This window comes from Taeniopygia guttata, chromosome 19 (assembly GCF_048771995.1).
Source record: "Taeniopygia guttata chromosome 19, bTaeGut7.mat, whole genome shotgun sequence".
Lineage (NCBI taxonomy): Eukaryota > Metazoa > Chordata > Aves > Passeriformes > Estrildidae > Taeniopygia > Taeniopygia guttata.
The window spans coordinates 4,808,951-4,828,794 of NC_133044.1; the positions used below are offsets into that span (position 1 = coordinate 4,808,951).

Sequence of the window (19,844 nt, forward strand, 5' to 3'; positions counted from 1 at the left end):
TTGCTTGAAGATGAAGCATCTTGGCCGTGTCTGGGCAGTGAAAAGGAAATGAGCTGCAGATTTCCAGCGTGTGGCTGCCCATGCACGCTCCTGCAGCGTGGCTGCGCTGGTGTCTGCTGCTGGGGATGCTTCCTCAGCTGTGCTGTGGGGTTAGCTCGGCATGTGGGAGGGCTGAAGGCAGAGCTGGCGGGTGAGGGCAGAGGGAATCTCTTCCCATGCTGGATTTGTGACTTTCCAAAGCTGCTGCAGTGTTTGGAAGGCAGGCAGGGGAAAGGGATCCACAGGTGCTGTCTGTAAGCAGAGAGGCTGGAGCTCTTCCTGGGGTCTGTCCTTGCCATCCTGTCATCCTTGTCATCTCCTGTCCCAAACTGCCCAAGCCTTTGAGGAGCACCACATCGTTTAGCCCAGTGGCTGTGCCAGCGCAGGAGCTGTCACCTCCCTCCCAGCTAAACTCATTCCCGGCCAGTTTCTAAAAACATGTCTCTGTGTCATTGCTGTTCTTCAGCTTCACTTTATTTTTTTTCTCCCCATGCTGTTTACTTAGTCCCTGGGGTATTTATAGCTGGCCATGGATCACCTGATCGCTTTTCTCCTTCTAGGATATGAAAACTGAACCCCCCCATCTCTTGCTGTGGCAAAGGGTTCCCGTGATCCCAAAGAGCCTCTGCACCCTCCTCATGCTCCTCCCTGTCACAGTTTGTGTTTCTTGGACACTGCAGCCAGGTCTGGGTGCTGAGCTCTCCTTCTCCTGTGCTGCCTCAGCCTTCTTCTACCTCTGTTAAACACCTGGCACTGATCCAGGTTGTCTTGTTTTCTTTGGAATTTTTGTTTGTTTGTTTGCATTGGCTTAAATCCACTTTCCAGCTGTTGAAACGTTTGATCCCTCTCCCACAGCCAAGGCTGAGGAGTTTCCTCTTCCCGCCCACTGCGGGGATGGAGTGGTGGGGACACGTCCGTCTGTCTGGGGCCCTCTGCTTCCTCTGGGGTGTTTACCTGCCACAAATGCTGTTTTCATCTCCTTTGGCTGAGAAAATATCCCCTATAAAGATTCCAGGGATTTATGGCCACGTCCTCTGACCCAGAACCTCCCCAGTGAGGGATGGATTTATGGAAGGTCTACAAACACCTCAGAAGAATGCTGTGAAAAATAATTTTTACAGAAGAAAAAAAAGGCAGAGTTGTGGTGAAGTCAGATGTGAAGCTGGCTTGTAATGATATTACTTTATTTCATGAAACTGGGCAGTGTGATCAACAGGTTCAGTGAGGGGATTGTCCCCCTTTTACTCTGCTCACCTGAGACATCACCTGGAGTAGTGTCCAGCTGTGAGGATTCCAGCATAAAAAGGACAGGGATGTGTTGGAGCAGGGCCAGAGGAAACCACAATGACGATCAGAGGCTGGAGCAGCTCTACTATGGACAGGCTGAGAGAACTGGAGGTGCTCAGCCTGGAGTAGAGTGCAGGGAAACTCCATAGCACTTCAGTGCCTAAAGGGAATCCAAGAGAGCTGGAGAGGGACTTTGGACAAGGGATGGAGTGACAGGACAAGGGGGAATGGCTGACAGAGGGTGGAGTTAGATGGGATTTTGGGAAGAAATTCTTGGCTGTGAGGCCCTGGCACAGTTTGCCCACAGCAGCTGTGGCAGCCCCACCCCTGGAACTGCCCAAGGCCAGGTTGGATGGGGCTTGGAGCAACCTGATCTGGTGGAAGGTGTCCCTGCCCATGCCAGGAGGTGGAGCGAGATGATCTTTTAGGTTCCTTCCAACCCAAACCTTCCTGTGACTCTTTGAACGAGCTGGGGCATCTCAAGGGCTCATTGCCTCTGTCCAGCTGTGCCGTGAGGGCGGTCAGCCGCGGGCTGAGCTGGATGCCTGTTCCCAAAATACCCTTTTAACGGGGTGGAGCAGCTTCTCAGGGCTCTCCTTGAGCAGGAGAGGCAGACTTGGCAGGACGGATGCGGTGCCCGTACCGGGGCAGAGGAGCAATGCCGCGGGTGCCCGGCTGTCCTCACCCAGAGCGGCGGAGAGCGCAGCGAGCCCCGCGGGGCGTTCCCGCTGTCCCCGGGCGGGGGAGCCGCATCCCGGTTTGATCGCTTTTCCCTGAAGGAAGGCGGCGAGCCCGACAGCGCTCGGGTGTGTGTCTGTGTGTGTCTCTATGTGTGTGTGTGTGTGTGTGTGTGTGTGTGTGTGTGTGTGTGTGTCTGTGTGTCTCTGTGTGTGTGTGTGTGTGTGTGTGTGTGTGTGTGTGTCTCTGTGTGTCTCTGTGTGTGTGAGGGTACTGAGGGCACCCGCACACCGGGAGGGGTCCCGGGGCACAGACATCGAGGCGTACGCAGGAGTACGGGGGGAATCTCGGCGAGTACCGGAGGAGAAAAATATCAAGGGATACCTGAGGGTGGGAGGTGCTTAGGGGAGTAGATACCGCAGGTTACCGGGAGAAGATATCAGGGGGTACCGTGAGATCCCAGGGGAAGATACGGGGAGGTCCCGGGAGGGGATATCAGGGATCCCGTGAGGGGATCCCGGAGGGATCCCGTGGGGATTTGGGGGGTCCCGTGAGGGAGTCCTGGAGGAAGATCCCGGGGGGATCCTGTGGGGATGTGAGGAGGTCCCGTGAGGGGGATCACGGGAGAAGATCCCGGGGGTATCCTGTGGGGATATGAGGGGGTCCCGGAGAAAGATCCCGTGGGGATTTGGGGAGTCCCGTGAGGGGGTCCCGGAGGAAGATCCCGGGTGGATCCTGTGGGGATATGAGGGGGTCCCGGAGGAAGATCCCGGGGGGATTTGGGGGGTCCCGTGAAGGGGTCCCGTAGGAAGATCCCGGGGGGATCCTGTGGGGATATGAGGGGGTCCCGGAGGAAGATCCCGGGGGGATCCCGTGGGGATTTGGGGGGTCCCGTAAGGGGGTCCCGGAGGAAGATCCCGGGGGGATCCCGTAGGGAATTGGGGGGTCCCGTGAGGGGGATCCCGGTGGGCTCCCGTGAGGGGAAGGGGGGGGGGGAGCGCGAACCGGCACGTGCCCCAGCGGCAGCGGCGCGCGCGGCCATTGGCTGAGGCGGCGGCCAATCAGCGCGCGCGCCTGTTTTGCCTCGGAGGGCGGATAAAAAGCCCGGGTGGGACCGCGGCGGAGCGGAGCGGGCGCGGCACCGGCGGTGAGCGGGGCACGGCACCGGGGGCACCGGGAATAGCGGGGGCACCGGGAATACCGGGAACACCGGGGGCTGCCCGAGCGCCGGGGGGTTTGCATGGGAGAGGGGCGGTGGGGGGGCATCAGGCGTGGGAGTGGCCGGCGGCGGAGGGAGAGCGGATGGAGAGGGGAGCGTGGGTGGGGGGCTGGATGGCGAGGAGGGAGGGGGATGCTGCGGGGTCTTTGGGGGATGCTTTGGGGGATGCTGCGGGGCTCTTTGGGGGTGTGGGATGCTGCGGGGGTGATGTGAGGGTGGGCTGTGCTGGGGGACACTGGGGGGCGGCTGGCAGTGGGGACAGCGGGCTGCGGCTCTTGTCGCAGAGAGGATGGCTGGGCTGGGCAAGGATAGCGGGGCTGGGGAGGGGGCTGTGCAGGGATGAGGAAGAGGAGGTGATGGAGGAAATGCGTTGTGGGCTGTGCTGGGGCAGCGGGCCTGCGCTGTGGGTGGGGGTGGGCACGGCTGCAGGGGGCTCTGAACCGGTTTCTGTGGCTGGGAGGGGGCCCTGACCCCCAAGCATCACTGCTGGGTCAGACCCCCATCCTGCCAAAGCAGCCGGTGCTGGGGTCTCTCCAGTAAGGGAAGCTGCCCTGGCTGGCTGTGTGGCCAGCTCCTTTCCCCACAGCGCAGCCTGAGGTGTGCCTGGGCTGGGAAAAGCCTCAGCTTATCCCAAAAGGGCTGCCTGCCTTGTGACACTCGGGGCTCCCCAGGGTCAGGTTGTCCCTTGGCCAGGTGTGTTCCCCAGTTTTCCCGCTCTCCTGGGCCCCTGGGGCTGGGACAAGTGGAGCTGGACACAGTTAATACAGCTCCAGCATCTGGGGCAGCCTGGAGATGCCACTGAGCTGCGGTGTCCCTCAGCTCTTTGATCTGGCAGGCAGCAAAAAGTGCTCCTTGGTGAGCCATTGGTGGTATAAACTGCATTCAGAAAACCCTCACGCCCCTTCCTGTGCTCCTGGTGGGTCTCTGAAGCCACCTCTGGGATGTGGGGCTGTGTCCCCCATCCCAGCCCTGCCCTATGGCAGTTTATTCCCCAGTGGGCTCCAGGCTGTTTGCTGCATTTTCATACCTGGTGCTCAGGGAGTGGAACACAGTCCTTGAGCAGAGCCCTGTGTCACCCAGAGTGAGCACCCCAGGGGCTCTTCCAAGGGCACCTGTGCCTCCCCCATCCCTCCAGGTCACTTGGTGAGCTGGCACCTGCAAAAACCAGTTCTACACAGTGCCTGGCACCCAGCAGGCAGCTTTGCCTGGGTGCTTAGTGGGGAGATCCATTAAACAACAGGGTTTTTAATGCTTTTTGAGCAGCGTGTGGACTCACTGGGTGTTGCTCCCTGCAGGTTGAGGCTCTGAAGGAGGCCATCCCCCCAAGGCAGCCATGGCCCCCACGCTGGCCACGGCGCACCGGCGGCGCTGGTGGATGGCGTTCACAGCCATCATCGAGAACCTGCTCTTCTCTGCCGTCCTGCTGGGCTGGGGGTCCCTGCTCATCATGCTCAAGGCAGAAGGGTTTTATTCCTACCTGTGCTACGGGTTAGGTAAGCACGCTCTGGGCTCCTCTGGGGATAAGCTGCTGCTGAGGTTTGCTGCTCTGGTTCCCTGCTGCAGCGTGGTGTGGAAGTGGTTGGAGGAGGGCTGAGCTCCATGTGCATCCCAGGAGAGAAGGAAGGGATTTGTGCTCCTTCCTGAAGCCAGTGGCATCCTTGTGATGGAGCAGTGTGTCTGTAGGTGCTGTTTTGTCGTAGGTTGGTTGGGAAAAGGAGCTTTAATGATGGGGTAGAGTTTTCTGGATGGCCTTCTCTATTTGGTCATGAGTTCTTTCTCTGCAAAGGAAGGCTGGATGGGTTCTGGAGGATGATGATTTCTGGGAGGGCTGTCCAGGGTTTATAAGAAGAACTTTGTCCTTAGTGGTGAGAAAACGAGGAGCATGGGTGGCAATAATATCGGGGCAGTCCAGTGCTGCTGTTGAGAATTTGCAAAATTAAATACTACTGATTATTCCTTCTTCAAGCACCCAGGATGTGCTCCAACCAGGCTGTGTTTCTGTGAGGGCTTGAGATTTACCCTCTGCCCCAGGCAGAAGTAACTGTCCCTGTTGGAGACACAGCCTGGAAGGGGAGAGATAAATCTGTGGTGTGGGAATGGTAATCCTGGGAAAACAGCCTGGAGCTGGACATCTATCCCCCGTCTGGGCATGGAGAGAATTGTGCATCCCACAGTATGTTTGGGTGGTCAGTGGGGTTAAAAGGAACCTGAGGGTAAAGGTGTGGTGTGGATTTGGAAAGCTGCTGTGGTGGCTGAGGGTTTGCATGTGCTGAGGGAAGGGAAGGGTGAAGTTTGGGCTCTGTGCAGAGCTGTGTGATGGAGACTGAGACTGGATCAGCACATTTGGGTCTGGTAGAGGAAGCAGTTTGTGAAGAGAGTTGGAAATCAGCCCTTGGACCCTCAGTTGAGTAATGGCTGAGAACAGTGGGGGAAACTGAGGTGTGGGGAAACAAAGTCCAGACAAAGGTACCTGTGAATGATGTGATGATTCTTTGGGTTTTGCTCATTCATCAGCTGCTTATCTCCCCTGCTTTGTGTACCAGGGCCTGGGTGGGTGCACCTGGCAAACATGCACGTGTTTGAGTCTTTTATCAGCTGCAGTTTGGCAGCTCCATCTCCATCCTGTGCTCTGCTCTCAGGGCAGTGCTCCCAAGCATGTCCCTGTCACTCCTGTGTGAGGGAGACTCCCAGTGCCTGGAGACCCTGCAGGACTTCTGCTCAAGGCTGCTGTGATCTCTCCACATCACGGAGACTTTGTCACAGCCAAGAGATCACATTAAACCCATCAGGTGGAGACTTTCTGCCACCCAGATAAAGCACACAGGAGCTGATAAGCAAATGCTGACTGTCTCTTGGAGCAGGCATTTGCTTGTCTGCTTCCTGAGATGTGCTCTGCTGACAAGAACTTCACTTGGGGTCCACCTCGTGCTCTTTGCCTTGACTGTTTTCAGTTTGTCCCGGATCAGTGAGGTTCCCCTCGGTTTCTCACTCCTGCTCTCCAGTCTGTGGCTTTTCTGGCTCTCCCCATGGGAGTGCCCATGCCCACAGACCACAGGGAAGATGCAAATGTTTGGACTGCTGTGGAATTGCTGCCCTGGGGGCAACTGCTCCCTCCCAGTGGCCAACCTGTACCCTGAGGCAAGAAAGCTTAATCCCCGAGAAGAAATCTGTGCAGTCAAATGTTCTCATTGTCCTCAAATATCTGGCCATCACTTCTGAACTCTGTGATGAGCTGTGCTGATTCACTTTCTCTGGTTTTGTCCTCACTGTAAGAGTTTTGTAGGGATGACTCCTGGCTCCAAGTGTGTGGAGGCTCTCCATGACCAGCCCTAAATTGAGTTTTCCCTTTGAGTTTTCCCTGGCATTAGGGTGACCCAATGGTTGCCTTTTTCAGTGTAACTTATTGAATCCTGCAGCCAACTTGGCTGGAAGGCTGGTACAAACAAATCATGACTAGTAGCCTTTGGGCACTTGTTGTTCCTATTGCTGCTGAGGGCATGTAAGTATTGCAAAGGGAAAAAAAAAATAGAATTTTCCTAATGAGCCAAAAGTTCTTGGCAGGGCTTTTGGTTTGTCAGCATAAGCTCTTGCACTTTGTGATGCTCTCCAATGAAAGGCAAAATTAGACCTTGTCCCTTCTGCAGGCTCTTCTCTGAAGGTAACAGCAGCTGTCCAGAAAGTGCTGCAGTTCCTGAAGGACTCCTTGTCACCCTGTTGAATCCCTTGCTTGCCCTTGGCTCCTCGTGTTGGATTGTACAAATGTGGGGTGCAATGGACTCTTACTCAGTAACATGAGCATGGAGATGGACACCTGGGGGAAAAAAAAATATGAAATAACAAAATATTTTTAGAGCAGTTGTGCAACAGGGCTGGAGTGGGGGGTTGTACCCGTTGGGCCACCTCCTGAGGTATGTTTGAAATTCGCTGACAAGGAGCCTGGTAGTAGCACTTTGTTCCCATTTTAATTTTACTACACTACTACTTGGCCTTTAACCAACTGAAGCAGCATCTTTTATTCGGTGCAAGTGCTGACTCCACAGTCTTTATCACCGTTCTGGGCCTTATCAGCTCTTGGGGAATTTGATCAGTCCAGGGCCTTGCCTTGCTATGATGTTTCTGGGATTGGGAAGCTGAATGCTTGGGTCTGAAACATGCTTGTAAAAAGAAAAATGTCCTGAACTTGATAACCTGCTCACAAAGAGCAGAGATAAGGGGCACAGAGGGCTTTCCTCTAAGACAAGGCTGAAGAATACTAAATGGATAATTAGCTAGCTCACTCACAGTGAGTTAACAGGCTCTGACGTGGTCAAAGGAGGAAGGTGCTGCCTTACAGCTCTTTTCCCATATTTATCTGAGCTCTGGGTGGGGAACTTGCAGTCTGAAGGTCCCTCACAATCTGGGCAGATATGACAGCTAGGATTTGTGGAAGGGCTGCACGTGTGAGGCTGTAAACAGGAAAAGAGTAAAGGTGGTAAATATTCAATTTGTACAGGAAACACACTGTGCTGCTCAGCAGCTGTCGTGGGAAGGTGCTGGCTGAGAGCAGCTGCCAAACGAAACCACAGCTGGGGAGAGAAGGGGAGTTTAACTGGGACTGTGCCTTGGTCTTTTGAAGCTTTCAGGCACCCAGAGAGGGGGTCCTGGAAGTGCAAGTGGAAGGGCAGGGAAACCCGAATGAGTTGCTTTTGCAGTGGTACAAAGCAAGAACATCTCCTCCCAGTTCCCAGAAGTATGACACCATCCTAAAAAGAGAAAACATGTTCTTATGTGGGCAGACTGCAGAATCAGTTGTTTGCACATGTCTTTCAGTGTGCTATTTTTTAAACCAATACTCCCAGTTCTTTGCCCTTGATTTCTGTCTTTTTTTTCCCCTCCTTTTTTTTTTTTTAATTTTTTCTTCTATAAAAAAAGAGAGGAGGAAGATGAGGGTGTGCAGGCTGTGACAGAGCTATTGTCAGGGTGGCTGGGGGTGTCTTCCTGTTTGACTCAGTCTGATCCATGAAATAAGATGAAAGGAAAGCTGCTCTCTGCCATCTGAGATGGCAGTCACTCCTGGAAAAGCCAGACTCGTTCCTCTGGTAATGTGGTGTGTATGTGCCTGGGATTTGAAGAGGTCAGTAAAGAGCAATTAATGATTGACCTGCTGCATGGAGAAAGGATGGCTTTGAATGTTCCAGCCTGAACAAATCCCAGCGATGATCTGGACATAAATGATTACCCAGGCAGCTTTCTCCTTACCTAAGCTGTCATTCTTTAAATAGTAACTTGAACTACTAATTGGGCAGTAGAGATCCTGCTGCTTGTGTGGGGAGTGCTGTAAAAATAGGCAGCAATGTTCCTGTAATTGCTGGTAAAGCCTTGTAGCTTCTGCTGGCTTGTCAGTGAGGCAGCAGTGAGTGAGCACAGCCTCTGTGCTGCTGCCCTGCCCGGGTGTGACACCTCGAGTGCTGCATGCAGGTGGACTTGGCAAGAGGATCTGGGGAGGGCACCACCTTGGGCACAGAGCCAGTCCTTCCCCAGAGCAGTTTTCCAGATGGAGCCAGGCACGTAGGAGATTATCCCGGGAGCGTGGCACGCACCGATCTGGCATGGGATCTGAGCTGTGATTGAGGGGAAGCTGCTGTTTGCTGTAACCAGGTGCATTAGGTAGGTGAGTAGTTAGGCAGGTTCTCTGCCCACTGAACCCCTCCTAGCTGCATGTCCTGTGCTGCCACTCGCTGTCCTGTGCCAGCGAGCTGCTGGCACGTCAGTCTGTGCTCGTGGATGGGACGGCTCTTGGCTGGACCTTGTACCTGCAGCCCTTCCAAAATGTTCTATTTATGGAGGTGGCTCAAAGGATCAGGGGATGTCAGGGTGCCAAGGGCTGCTGGAGTCATTGCCATTACGCCTCAGTGGATCTTCTCTTGTTGCTCAGGGGCTGCTTCTATTTTCACAAACAATTTGTATTTCCACACAGCGCTGTTGCCTGGCCCCTCCTTGGAGCTGGCACCCGGCAGCTGTAAACAAGGTGATAGGTACAGGCAGGGAGTGAAGTTTGGTGTCCTATTCCCAGCCTTCCAGTGTTCACAGAGAGGCAGATTTCTCTGCTGTGTCCTCACCTCATGGACACTCATCATGGGAGGCCAGCAGGTGTGTGCAGTGCGAGCTCCTTGGGGACACGCGGCAGTGAGCACATCAAAACATGAACAGGAATTCCTATTCTCTAGCTTTAAAGCTTTAAAGGCTGAGTTTTTTTGTTTGTAGATCTCTTTGTGGGGAGGGTTACTGAGGCTTTAACACGTGCAGAAGTTATAAGGTCACTGCACTGTTCTTGTCCCTCCACCCTTCTTCCACTCATCAGCTGAGCTATCTCTGGAGAGTGCTGACACAGGGAAATTGCTACTACTTTGTCAATTCCTCCCCCCTCCTCCTTGTTTTTCCGAGTTTCACCTCTCACCCACATCTGTTTCCTATGAATTTATCTTTGTGGAGAGCCCAAAAGTCTTGATGCTGTGGGTGAAAACAGCAGAAAGCCTCCCAAAGTCTGTCCAGGACTGATTTCTAAGGATGTGACTCGGGTGCCTCAGGCTGAAGTGCTGCCCTCAGTGCAGAGGAGGTGCTGCTGGTGGCACATGTGACATTTTGGGGATATTTGTTGCTTACTCTGGCTATCCATGACTAGCAGGACAGGAGAAGGGGCAGATTAAGTTATCAGTCAGGAGCACATGTCAGTGGAAAGGAACACAGGCAGTTTGAAACAATCTTAGCAAAGATGCTGATGGGAGCAATGTAAATGGGGAGAAATGCCCCAGCCTTCCCTGGAGTGCTGGGAGGGACCAGAGGCAGCTCCAAGGCCTCAGATATCAGTGCCTGAATTCCTGCTGATGCCTGATGGCAGGAAGGTGGGGCGAGGTTTGTTTGCAGTGGACACAAAGCTGGGAGGGTGGCTTAGGGCAGCTGGGAGAGCCAGGGTGAAACCAGTCACTGCAGAGGGGCTGAGGTTTGAATAGAAGGGAGGGAGGTGCACGGTGGGGCTGTGCCACCTCCAGAGATAACACAGAGCAGCCATGGGGATCTCCCCCACCAGCCACAGCAAGCAGTGAATGAGAAGCCACTTGCACATGAGGGATTCCTGCTAATTAACTAAACCATCCAGGGCTCGCTGGGAATCTCCAGCCTCGCTTCATGCTGGTGGTTGTGTCGGTGACTTCTCTCTGTTCCTCCTTTAGTACTGAACCTCGTCAGATCAGTTATTAAATAAGGAGGTGTTTTATATCACTGGCTTGCAGCAGCAGCAAGAGAGCGAGTGCTTTGTCATAGCAGCAAAGGTTCCAGATAAGTGTTGGGAGAAGGAGAGCTGGAGTGCACTGGGGCTGTGAGTTAATGGAAGTCTGAAGGCACACAACTCAGTCGAGGAGTTGTAAACAGCCTTGGGATAGGCATGTAACAAGAGAAGGGTTGACATGAGGCAGTAAAAAGGAACGTCTTTCCTTTCTTTTTTTTGTTTTTTTTTGAACTGTCCTGTTTCTGTCTTGGTTACACAACGTGGGCTCTGTTCAGCGTGGGAGTTTGCATGCAGAGTTCCTCATGTAAGGGCAAGAACAGAAAGCTGGGGATATAATTGATCTGTGTGACCTAAACCCATTTTGAAAGAATAGAAAATGCTAATTACAGGGTAGGACTTAAAGATGCATCAATCCTTTAAAAAAAACAGAGAAGACAGGTGAGCTGCCAGCCCCCCTGGGAACAGGGTAGTTAAATCCAGGAAGGATTTTTCAGAGCCAGGGCAGTCAAAGCAGGGTGTCTGCTGCAAAGCCATTCTTCATCCTGATGCCTGCAGTGAGGGTAGGAAGCTTTTCATTTGAGCAGGCTGCTGCTCAGTGCCAGGCCTTGTCAGCCTGGTGTCTGGAACCAAAATAACTGATTTGGCTGTAGCTGTCATTGGTTTTGTTAGGGAAAAGATCTCTGAGAACATGACAGCTGTAGATTAGGAGGACCTTATTTTTGTATCTCTTTGGGTTTGGCTGGGTTTAGTCTCCTGTGAGGCCATTGCTGTATAGTTGTTTTAATAAATTAATGACTCTCCATCCCTAGGTTTTTACCCTGCTGCTACATGGGACACCTGTCTCCTGGGTGCTTTTTCCTGCTCCAAGCAGAGCTCATCAGCTTTCCCTCATCCTTCAGCTGCACTGCTTCTCTATTTGTCACTGATTAGAATAAAAACTGGACCGTGGAGGGCATATTCCCAGCAGGGCTTTTCCCTTCCCTCCTTCCTGCATCATTTTAAATCTCGTCCTAACTCACTGTCCTCTCTCACCCCATGTAGAGACCACCACCAACAGCTCTGAGCTCGACAACAGCACAGCTTCAGAGCACAAGTGGCCTTCCTGCAATGCCCAGGATGAAATGCTGAACTTGGCCTTCACCATTGGCTCCTTCCTGCTCAGTGCCATCACCCTGCCCCTGGGAATTGTCATGGACAAGTACGGCCCCCGCAAGCTGCGGCTGCTGGGCAGGTGGGTGTCAGGGCTCCAGGGGGGCTGGGGGCTCAGTTCCCACCCTGTCTGGCTGTTGTGGGCTCCCTGCAGCCTTGGGAAGGGTCTGAGGGATGGGGCTGGGGTTTGCACAGGACAGCAGAGCAGCTCTGGGGTGATTTCAGCCAGCACAGTGAATTGCTCCATAAGGGACGGGCCTGGAACTCCATGTCCACACTTCAGCTCTCCAGTGCTGCTCTGTGATCCCTGTCCAGATGGAGCCTGGAGGAAGAGCGGAGTCATCTGTGAGTCAGGGAGGGTAGCTTTCTCCTTGGGCTGGGAGCTATGTTCTGAGAGGCACAAAACCAAGATGTTACATCATTGTTTGCAGGCTGGGGAGTTAGCTCAGGGATAAACATGTCCTGTTGCCTTTCCCAGGGCCCTTCTCTTCCATGTAGTGTGTGTTGCTTTCTGCCTCGAACAGCAAGGTTGTCAACTGCTTCTGGCATGGCATGTAGGGATTAGTGACTTGTGGGATCAGTGGACCCAGCGCTGTTTTAACGTCACAATTTTAATGCAGTGAACTTGTTTAGAAACCAAACTGGCCTGTGGGCAGAGTGGGAAAAACAGGGCAAGTCTCCTAGTCAGACCCTACCAGAGAGGAGTTGAGTGCTGGAGCTCAGGACAAAGGCTGCTGCTGCCTTTGGTCACCCTGAGGTGAGGGCTGGAAAAACTGTGCTGGAAAACCAGTGGGAATTTGTGTCCAGACAGAGCTGTGTCAGCGCTGGGAGGAAATGTTCCTGCCCCAACCCTTGTGCAAGGCTTGCCTGTAATACTTGTTTGCCAGTAATATTTGGGTATTTCCCTGGATTTTTCTTTCCAAATTGCCAGCTTCCCTCCCTCTTACAACAAGTGCCCTGCGAGGTGCTGAGTAGGTGGAAGCAGCTGTAATTTAGTGTGGGTAAGGCTGTTTGTGAGAAACTGATGGCTGTGGTTCCCTTTCAGTGCCTGCTTTGCCGTGTCCTGTGTGCTGATTGCGTACGGTGCCAGTAACCCAGACTGTAAGTTGGCGTCTTTCTGCTGAGCTGGGAGCGTTTCAGGGCTCTGCTTTGGGGTTTTTGGGGAAGCAAAGTTCAAGCTGTCACCCTCCCAGTGCTGTGCTGGGGTCTTGCTGGGGACACAAACCCAGCAGTCTGCCAGGCTGAGGGAGCCAAGTGGCTCTGGAAAGGGCTGGTGTTTCACAACACCAAGTGGAGAGTGTAGCAAGGGCCAAACGTCTGAGATAGCCAAGGGCCAGGTCCTGTAAAGAAACAATTCTAAACGAGTTCCTGGCTTTTTCAGGGTTGGGAAATAGGTAATAGCACGCAATGTGTAATTGGCTTTTTTAGCAGAGGTAGATGGAGCTTGCTGCTCAAGAGCAGATAGTGAGATGACCCTTTGGATTGTTTGTTCAAGTAAATCTTCCTTTTGAGACCCACCAGACAAGCTGCATCAGCAAGTCTGTGCATTAGAGAAAAGGAACTCTTCCATCCCATCCTGAGCTGCCTTGGAGGAGGACCCTGTCCCTGCCAGGCTGGGAAGATGGGTGCTGGGTCAGGAACAGTGTGACATTTCCTGAGGGTGTTGATCCACATGTCAGGACCAAAGCCTTTTGGGCTCTGTCTCCTTTCCCTCTGCACCGCAGTGGGAGCTGAGGGCAGGTTTTTTATTGTTGCAGCTCTGTCTGTGCTGATATTCATTGCCCTGGCTCTGAATGGCTTTGGTGGGATGTGCATGACCTTCACATCGCTCACGGTAAGTGAAGAGTTGCTACCTGACTGCTTTATCCCTCACTGTGGCTGTGAGCTGGGCTGGCAGGCAGGAACAAAGTGGATCTTCTGCCTGTGGCTTGAATAGCACGTGTTTGTTTGGTACAAAGAGTCACTCACCCTTGGGAGTGAGTCCTTGGTTGTTATTCTAAAGCTTGTTTTCCCCAATTGTTTTTTTTTTTTTTCACCTGCCCTTTGTATCTGAGGTGAAGGTGGGGGAAAAAAAAGGAAGTGTTCTTGTCTAGGGCTCATAATGTGCCTGTACATGCAGTGCTCAGCTACTTGGCACAGGCTGGACGTGTGTTTGCACTGGATTTAGCATGAAGAATAAGCAGGGCACAAACCCTTGCAGCTGGGTATGACCAGCTTTCTGCAAGCATGGTTTGCATCTTGCCCCCGTGGTTCTTCTTGATCACAAGAGCTTTTGCTTTTCACAAGGGTGAGAGTCCCTCACAGGCTTCCTTAAAAATGCTGTGTTGTTGGGTGTACACAGCCCACTTGGATATTCAGGATTGTATGGAAAGCTTTGGTCAGCAGCTGTCAGCTGGATCTCTATGTTTTGGGGTTCTTTCTGCCTGGAGGCAGAAGCAGTATCATTCTCCAAATAACTGCTTTATTTTCTGCCTCATTACCCTGATTGTTGTCAATGTGGCTCAAGCAGGGCTTGGGTGGAAAGTCGCCCAGAAAACAAGCCTGGGAAGCACTGATTTTTTTATTTTTACTTTTTTTTCCCTGAGCTGTAGTTGAAAACTTTCAGATTTGGACTGCACTACCTTGAACTTGCTGTTGAAGTAAAACTTCCTGCTAAAGTTACCTCTAATTTAACAGGGCTTAGACACTGGCTGAGGTCCTGAGACATAAATTTGGCAGAGGTTGGCTTTAGAGAGCACTCTGTACCGTGGTTTTGCTGCTGCTGTTGCTTTCATATATTCAAAGCTTTCAGAACTCTGTGCACGTGTTGCTGTCTCCTTCATATGTGGTGTTCTTCACTTGAAACCTTGGCTGTGACCCCAAGGAGCTGTGGGGCAGATGTCATCCTGCTTCAAATAAGAGCAAGGAATAGAGGAGTATGTCAGTAGTGCTGTGGGAGAGGAGAGGATTCCCATCCTGCTGCTGCCAGCATTGATTATTGTCTCTCTGGGTGATTATCAAGGGGTCACAGATTGTTTTAGAACCACTGGTGATGATAGGAGCGAGGGCAGGAATAGATTGGGTGTGCTGTGCTGTGGCTTTCAGCTGCAGAAGTAAGCAAAGCCACTTGTTAGTGCCCTCATTAGTGAGCCAGTTCTGCAGTGCCAAGGAGAGCAGCAGCAGGAGGAAGGTCAGCTCTTCCAAGGGGAGATCCAAGCCTCGGGGAGCTCTGAAGGAGGAATTGATGTTGTGAGGCCACACAGATGCCTCAGGGGGAGCCCATCCCCTCAGTGTGTTCTGCAAAGAGCTGGGGTGGCTTCAGGCCTGACTTCCCCAATCCACAGGCAGGTGTAGCTGCTTGTGCAGCTGCACAGAGGCATTTTGGTACCTGAGGCGTGTGAGTGTAATTAAAAATAGCCTGAAGTGGGAGGGAAGCACTTCTTCACCTGCACCACGGCGTAGCTGTGCTGCTGCCTGTTAGAACCAGCTGTATGTTGGTTGTTGGCAGCTTACAGCTTTATCATTCTGCCTGCAAGCTGCACTTGGTGTGTCAAGAACCATCTTCTGCTGTCACAGGGTGATGCCTTTGTGGATTCCTTCCAGCTGGGGACAGGCAAGGGAGGGACAGAGTGACAAGCTCATGGGCTGAACACGCTGTGCTCCTTGTGCCTGGGAGGGGACAGGCTGAACGCTGAAAGGGACACTCAAAAGACCTTTGTAAGGACCTTCATTACCGAGGAGACATGAATCCTGCTGGTCCCGGTGCCAGGGGAGTTCGGTCTGGCTGTCACAGGCGCTGGCTGCGTGCACAAGTCACAGCAAGGTGACTCCCTGCTCCTGCCAGCTGCAGGTGACCCGAGGTGCTCCAGGAAATGGGTCAGACCCACTGGTGCCATGGTCCTTGGCCACCCCAGGCGGGTTTTGGTTGCTGCTTTGTGGCAGGGTGTCCCTGAAACCCAGCTTGTGGGGTGCCAGGTGTTGACACCTCCCAGGACGTGGTGCGACCCTCAGACAGGGATCAACGGGATCGCTGAGGATTAGAGCCTGGGACAGTGCTCCACAAAGCTTTGCCTCTTGAGTTTAAAGTCTTTTCAAGCAACAAGTCCCCAGGGTATCATGAAAACACATGGCAAGCTGTGGAGCCAAAACAAGCTGCTGCTCCTGGGTGCCTGGCCTGTGGCTTGGGGAGGAGGGGGCAGCCAGCAAATGCTTCCCAGTTCTGGGAACAAGGTCAGGCTGTGCCTGTTGTTAAAATGCAGAGGGGAGAATTCTGCCTCGTGACTTGGTCTTGGCCAATATAAGTGAAGATTGGAAATGGAAACAGATCTGTGCTGGTGGCTCTGACAGCAACACAGGAATCTGGCGCTGGTTCTGCTCCGAAGCTATTTCATGCAAAGAAATAAACATGTGTGATAAATTACCACAAAGAGCCTTTTATAGATTGTTCTCTGTCCTGTTTTCCTTTCAAAGAATTACAGCTGCTTTGCTCTGATTCTCTGCTGCAAACAACCCCCTTTAATCAGAGAAGGGGGACATCTCTGTGTAGAAAATATTTTTTCTTGGAGATATTAGGAAAACTCAGGGCTCTGTGAGCTTTTGTTTGTTGCAGAATGGGAACAGGAGTTTCCATATGCTTTGGGCAAAGGGTGCAGTTTGAGCTTTTCTGCAGAACTTATTTTTGATGTCTGTGTAACTTCCAAATACACCCCCAATAGGGAAAACAAAGTTTAACTGAACAAAAATACCATTTTTCAGTAGTCTGGTTCTCAATGCCTTGGTTTTTTTTCTACTGTTCTTTCAAACAGTCCTTGCAAGAGGAGGGAAACAGGCTTTGGTAGCAATGCTGTGCTGTCTTCTGTATATGGAATGTCTACAGGGAAAAGCTGGAAAACAATATAAAATATTATAAACTCACTGTAGGGCAGATGAGGAAAAAAATCTGCAAGAGGAAATGATTTATCAGTTTAGGATTACAGATCTGCAATAAAGGACTCCAGTAAAAAACAGTTATATGTGGCAACATTCACTGAGTGTCTTTGTGACAGGGCATAAAGTTAATATTGCATTGAATGTTAGTGACCTTTAAACAAGAGGCTTAAGAGTTTCTGTCGTCATAGGTCTTGCAGAATTGGAGCTGTCATACCAGAATGGGCAGAAGTTAGTGGAGGAGTCACTTCTGGCCTGCGGGGATGAGATCAGAATGAGGATTAGATCCTTTTTGGTGGCAGAAAAACAGAGCTCACTTGCTCCGTGGCTTGTGTTTTTTATTGCCTTCTTTTTTTTTTTTTTTTTTTTTCCCTCTTCTCTGTGGTTCATTTTTTCCAACGCTTGCTAGTATAAAGACAGCATGAAGAATGACTTGGTAAATATTGCATGTTGTTTTTGTAGCTGGTCTTTAGATGAGACCTGCACAGACACTGCCAGCGGTGGCACAGTCTGAGAGGTTTTCTGGTCTTGAAGGGACTTTTCCCCCTTCACCTCCCCAGTCTCACATTTCTCTCCTTTCCAAGTGCTCAGTGTTTGTAGTTTCTGCTTTGATTGGGCTGGATGTGGCATTAAATCCCTTCTGTCCAATTTTTTTAATCTAGCTGCTTGCTGGGTGCCAAATTGGAATTGAGGAAATCTTTAGCCTTTCTAGGACTTCTGTCCCAGTCAAGGCAGAACCAGCCTTGGGTTCTCCTGGTTGTGGCTTCCTGTTCTGTGTCTCCAGTAGCCCTCAGAGCAGGAGGATCCACCTGGAAGTTCCTTTCCTGCTGTATGAAAAAAGCTTTTTGTGGACTCTGGATCTCTGGGGAAAACCAGCCTGAGCCAAGAAGCAGCTGTGTTTGTGCAGCTCTTGCCCTGCCCTGAGCTCCCCAGCAGGAGCAGCAGTTCTGTTGTCATTTCTGGACATTATTTTAGGTTTGGAGTGTTTGCAATGAAGCAAATACCCATCCTGGTGACAGCAACCAACCTTTTTTACAACCCTCAGATATTCCACTCTGCAGATGCTGCTTTCTGAGGAGGGAGTGTGTAAATGGAGGCCAGTGCATCCAAGAGGAGATTTTTCAGTGCCTGGTAACAGACCTTTGGATCCTTTAGCCGTTTCCTGTCTGCAGCTCCCGGGAGCAGCCTGCTGGCAGCTCTCCCGCATGCGGGGTGATGGGTGTGGGGATGCTCCGCAGAGCAGCGCAGCCTCTCTGCCTCCTCCTCCTCCTCCTCCTCGGGGGTTCAGGGGCAGCATCAGGCTCAGCACATCGCTGCTGCTGCTCCCCAGCCCGGGGTTATCTGAGGACCTGCAGCCTGCAGTGCATAGGAAGCTCTGCAGTGAGGCACAGGGATGATAAACAGCCAGATGGGTCCCGGAGTGCTCCTGCTCAGGAATATTTTTGCCTTGTAAACACGCAGTGACACAAGCCAGATTTGCTTGCCTTATATGCTGCTCCTGGGAAAGATGGGTTTGTTTTTCAGCCGTGCAAGGGGAGTGTGATGGTAGCACTTGCTTGCTCAGGCTGATATTCTGTGAATCATTTTGTTCTGCAGCCTCTTTGCACAGATGAAGGGCTGCTCGTGCTTTCAGTCCTGGAAGGCATCTGCAGTGTCCTGCTTTGAGGTCCTCTGAGGCTGACGTGGTAGTGATGCTCAAGTGGATTTGGGGAGTAAGTGACCCAAAAAAAAAAAGGAGGTGGAAGGGAAATCTGCCAGCCTGCAGCAGAATCTCTGCTCATTGACCAGCTTCAGGAGGTGTAAGCCCAGCTCTCCATAGCCTGACAACTTCAATGCTTCTCCCTGTAATTTCCAGTTTCCAGGCCAGCATTAGTGAGTGGTGGAAACTTGTTCATTTCTGGTTGTTTAGGAAAACAGGGGGTTCTTCCTTTCCCAGGAGAGTAGGAAGGTCTCCCAGCTGTTTCTGCTCTTGGATCTGGAGTGGAAGCAGGAGCTGGTGAGCCATCCTGGGAGTGATTCTGCTGTTCAGGTGGCAGAAGTGGTTGCTGTGAACTGCTGCTGGCTGTCCTTGCTGAGAGCTTTGTTTTCCCAACAGATCCTTGCAGAACCAGCCTGGTCTGCTCTCAGCAGTGCCAGCACACCTGATGGGAGCCCAGGCAGTGAGGTGGGGTGGGTGGCAGAAGGAGCAATGTCAGGTGTTGCCTGCTGCAGAGCTCAGTGGCTGTGCTGAGCGATAAATCCTTGGATATCTGGTGCTTGTGATTCCTTCTCTGCACCTAGCTGTGGGATAGTGTGCTGAGGCATCTGAGCCATCCCAGTGATGCAGAAATGATCAGCAGAGAGAGTCTGCTGCCACAGAAGGAGCTGTGGAGATGGCTAGAAATGGAAATGCAAACAGGAGCACCATTTGTGCTTGTCTCTGTTCCTTCTTGTTATTATAGAAACTTTCTGGTCTGCTGCAAAGGATTTGGGTGCTGACCCAAGGTGCACAAAGGTGTTGCAGGGTGTGTTAAAGATTGCAGCCTGTGTCTAACAACCCTTGACTAAAAAGAGGGTAATAAACAGAGAATTTGGGCACGTGTTTGTGAGAGAGGAAAAGTGGTGGCTAAAGGTTTGGGGTAAGGAACTTTAAAAGAAAGCACAAGAGCTGAAGCAAATGCTCCTGTACTAAAGGTGAATGATGCAAAATATGCTGTCAGTCTGGAAAGAAGCAGCATCAGTAAGTACATAAATCTTGGATTGCAGACATTCCCTATCACTGGAGACACCAGTGAAACGTGCAGAGTAATATCTTGAAGAGCTAAGTCATGCCTAAGTAAAACTGGCTGCTTCACATTCTGGTATCCGGGAGAATTAATCCTAAATGCCAATATCTTCTCAAGAAAGCCTTGTTCCCTTGGCAGCAACCTGCTTCAGCTGATTTTCCTCTCTCTCCCCAGCTGCCCAACATGTTTGGTGACCTTCGTTCCACGTTCATTGCTCTGATGATCGGCTCCTATGCTTCCTCTGCTGTGACTTTTCCAGGAATCAAGGTGAGGCTGTGGGATCAAGCCTTGTGACTGGTGGTGTTGTGCTGCTAAACCCTGTTTAGCAGTTATGTGGAAAGAAAGAGCGGCTGTTTGCTAAAGCACTTTTTTAGAGATGTGCATTTGCAAGATTCAGTTCCTGTCTGTATTAAGAGACTTCCCAAGTGACTGCCTCAAGAATGCAGCAGATATAAAACTTTAGAAGTGCTAAGTAGAAGTGAAATACTACATTTTTTTTTAGAAAAGATTGTTTTGGTAATCTCCAAGTTGTGTATAT

At 51.8% G+C, this 19,844-nt stretch overlaps 1 protein-coding gene across 1 annotated transcript in view; it reads left to right on the top strand.

Moving 5' to 3' along the window:
- The first annotated feature begins 3,058 nt into the window (after window positions 1-3,058).
- SLC43A2 (solute carrier family 43 member 2) overlaps window positions 3,059-19,844 on the top strand; it is a 31,324-nt gene continuing 14,538 nt past the window's right edge. Inside the window, exons 1-6 of the mRNA XM_030288075.4 lie at window positions 3,059-3,151; window positions 4,519-4,716; window positions 11,529-11,718; window positions 12,682-12,737; window positions 13,394-13,470; window positions 19,481-19,573. Of these exons, the coding sequence (XP_030143935.1) occupies window positions 4,557-4,716; window positions 11,529-11,718; window positions 12,682-12,737; window positions 13,394-13,470; window positions 19,481-19,573 (576 nt within the window). The 5' untranslated portion in view covers window positions 3,059-3,151; window positions 4,519-4,556. The remainder of the gene's footprint in view (window positions 3,152-4,518; window positions 4,717-11,528; window positions 11,719-12,681; window positions 12,738-13,393; window positions 13,471-19,480; window positions 19,574-19,844) is intronic.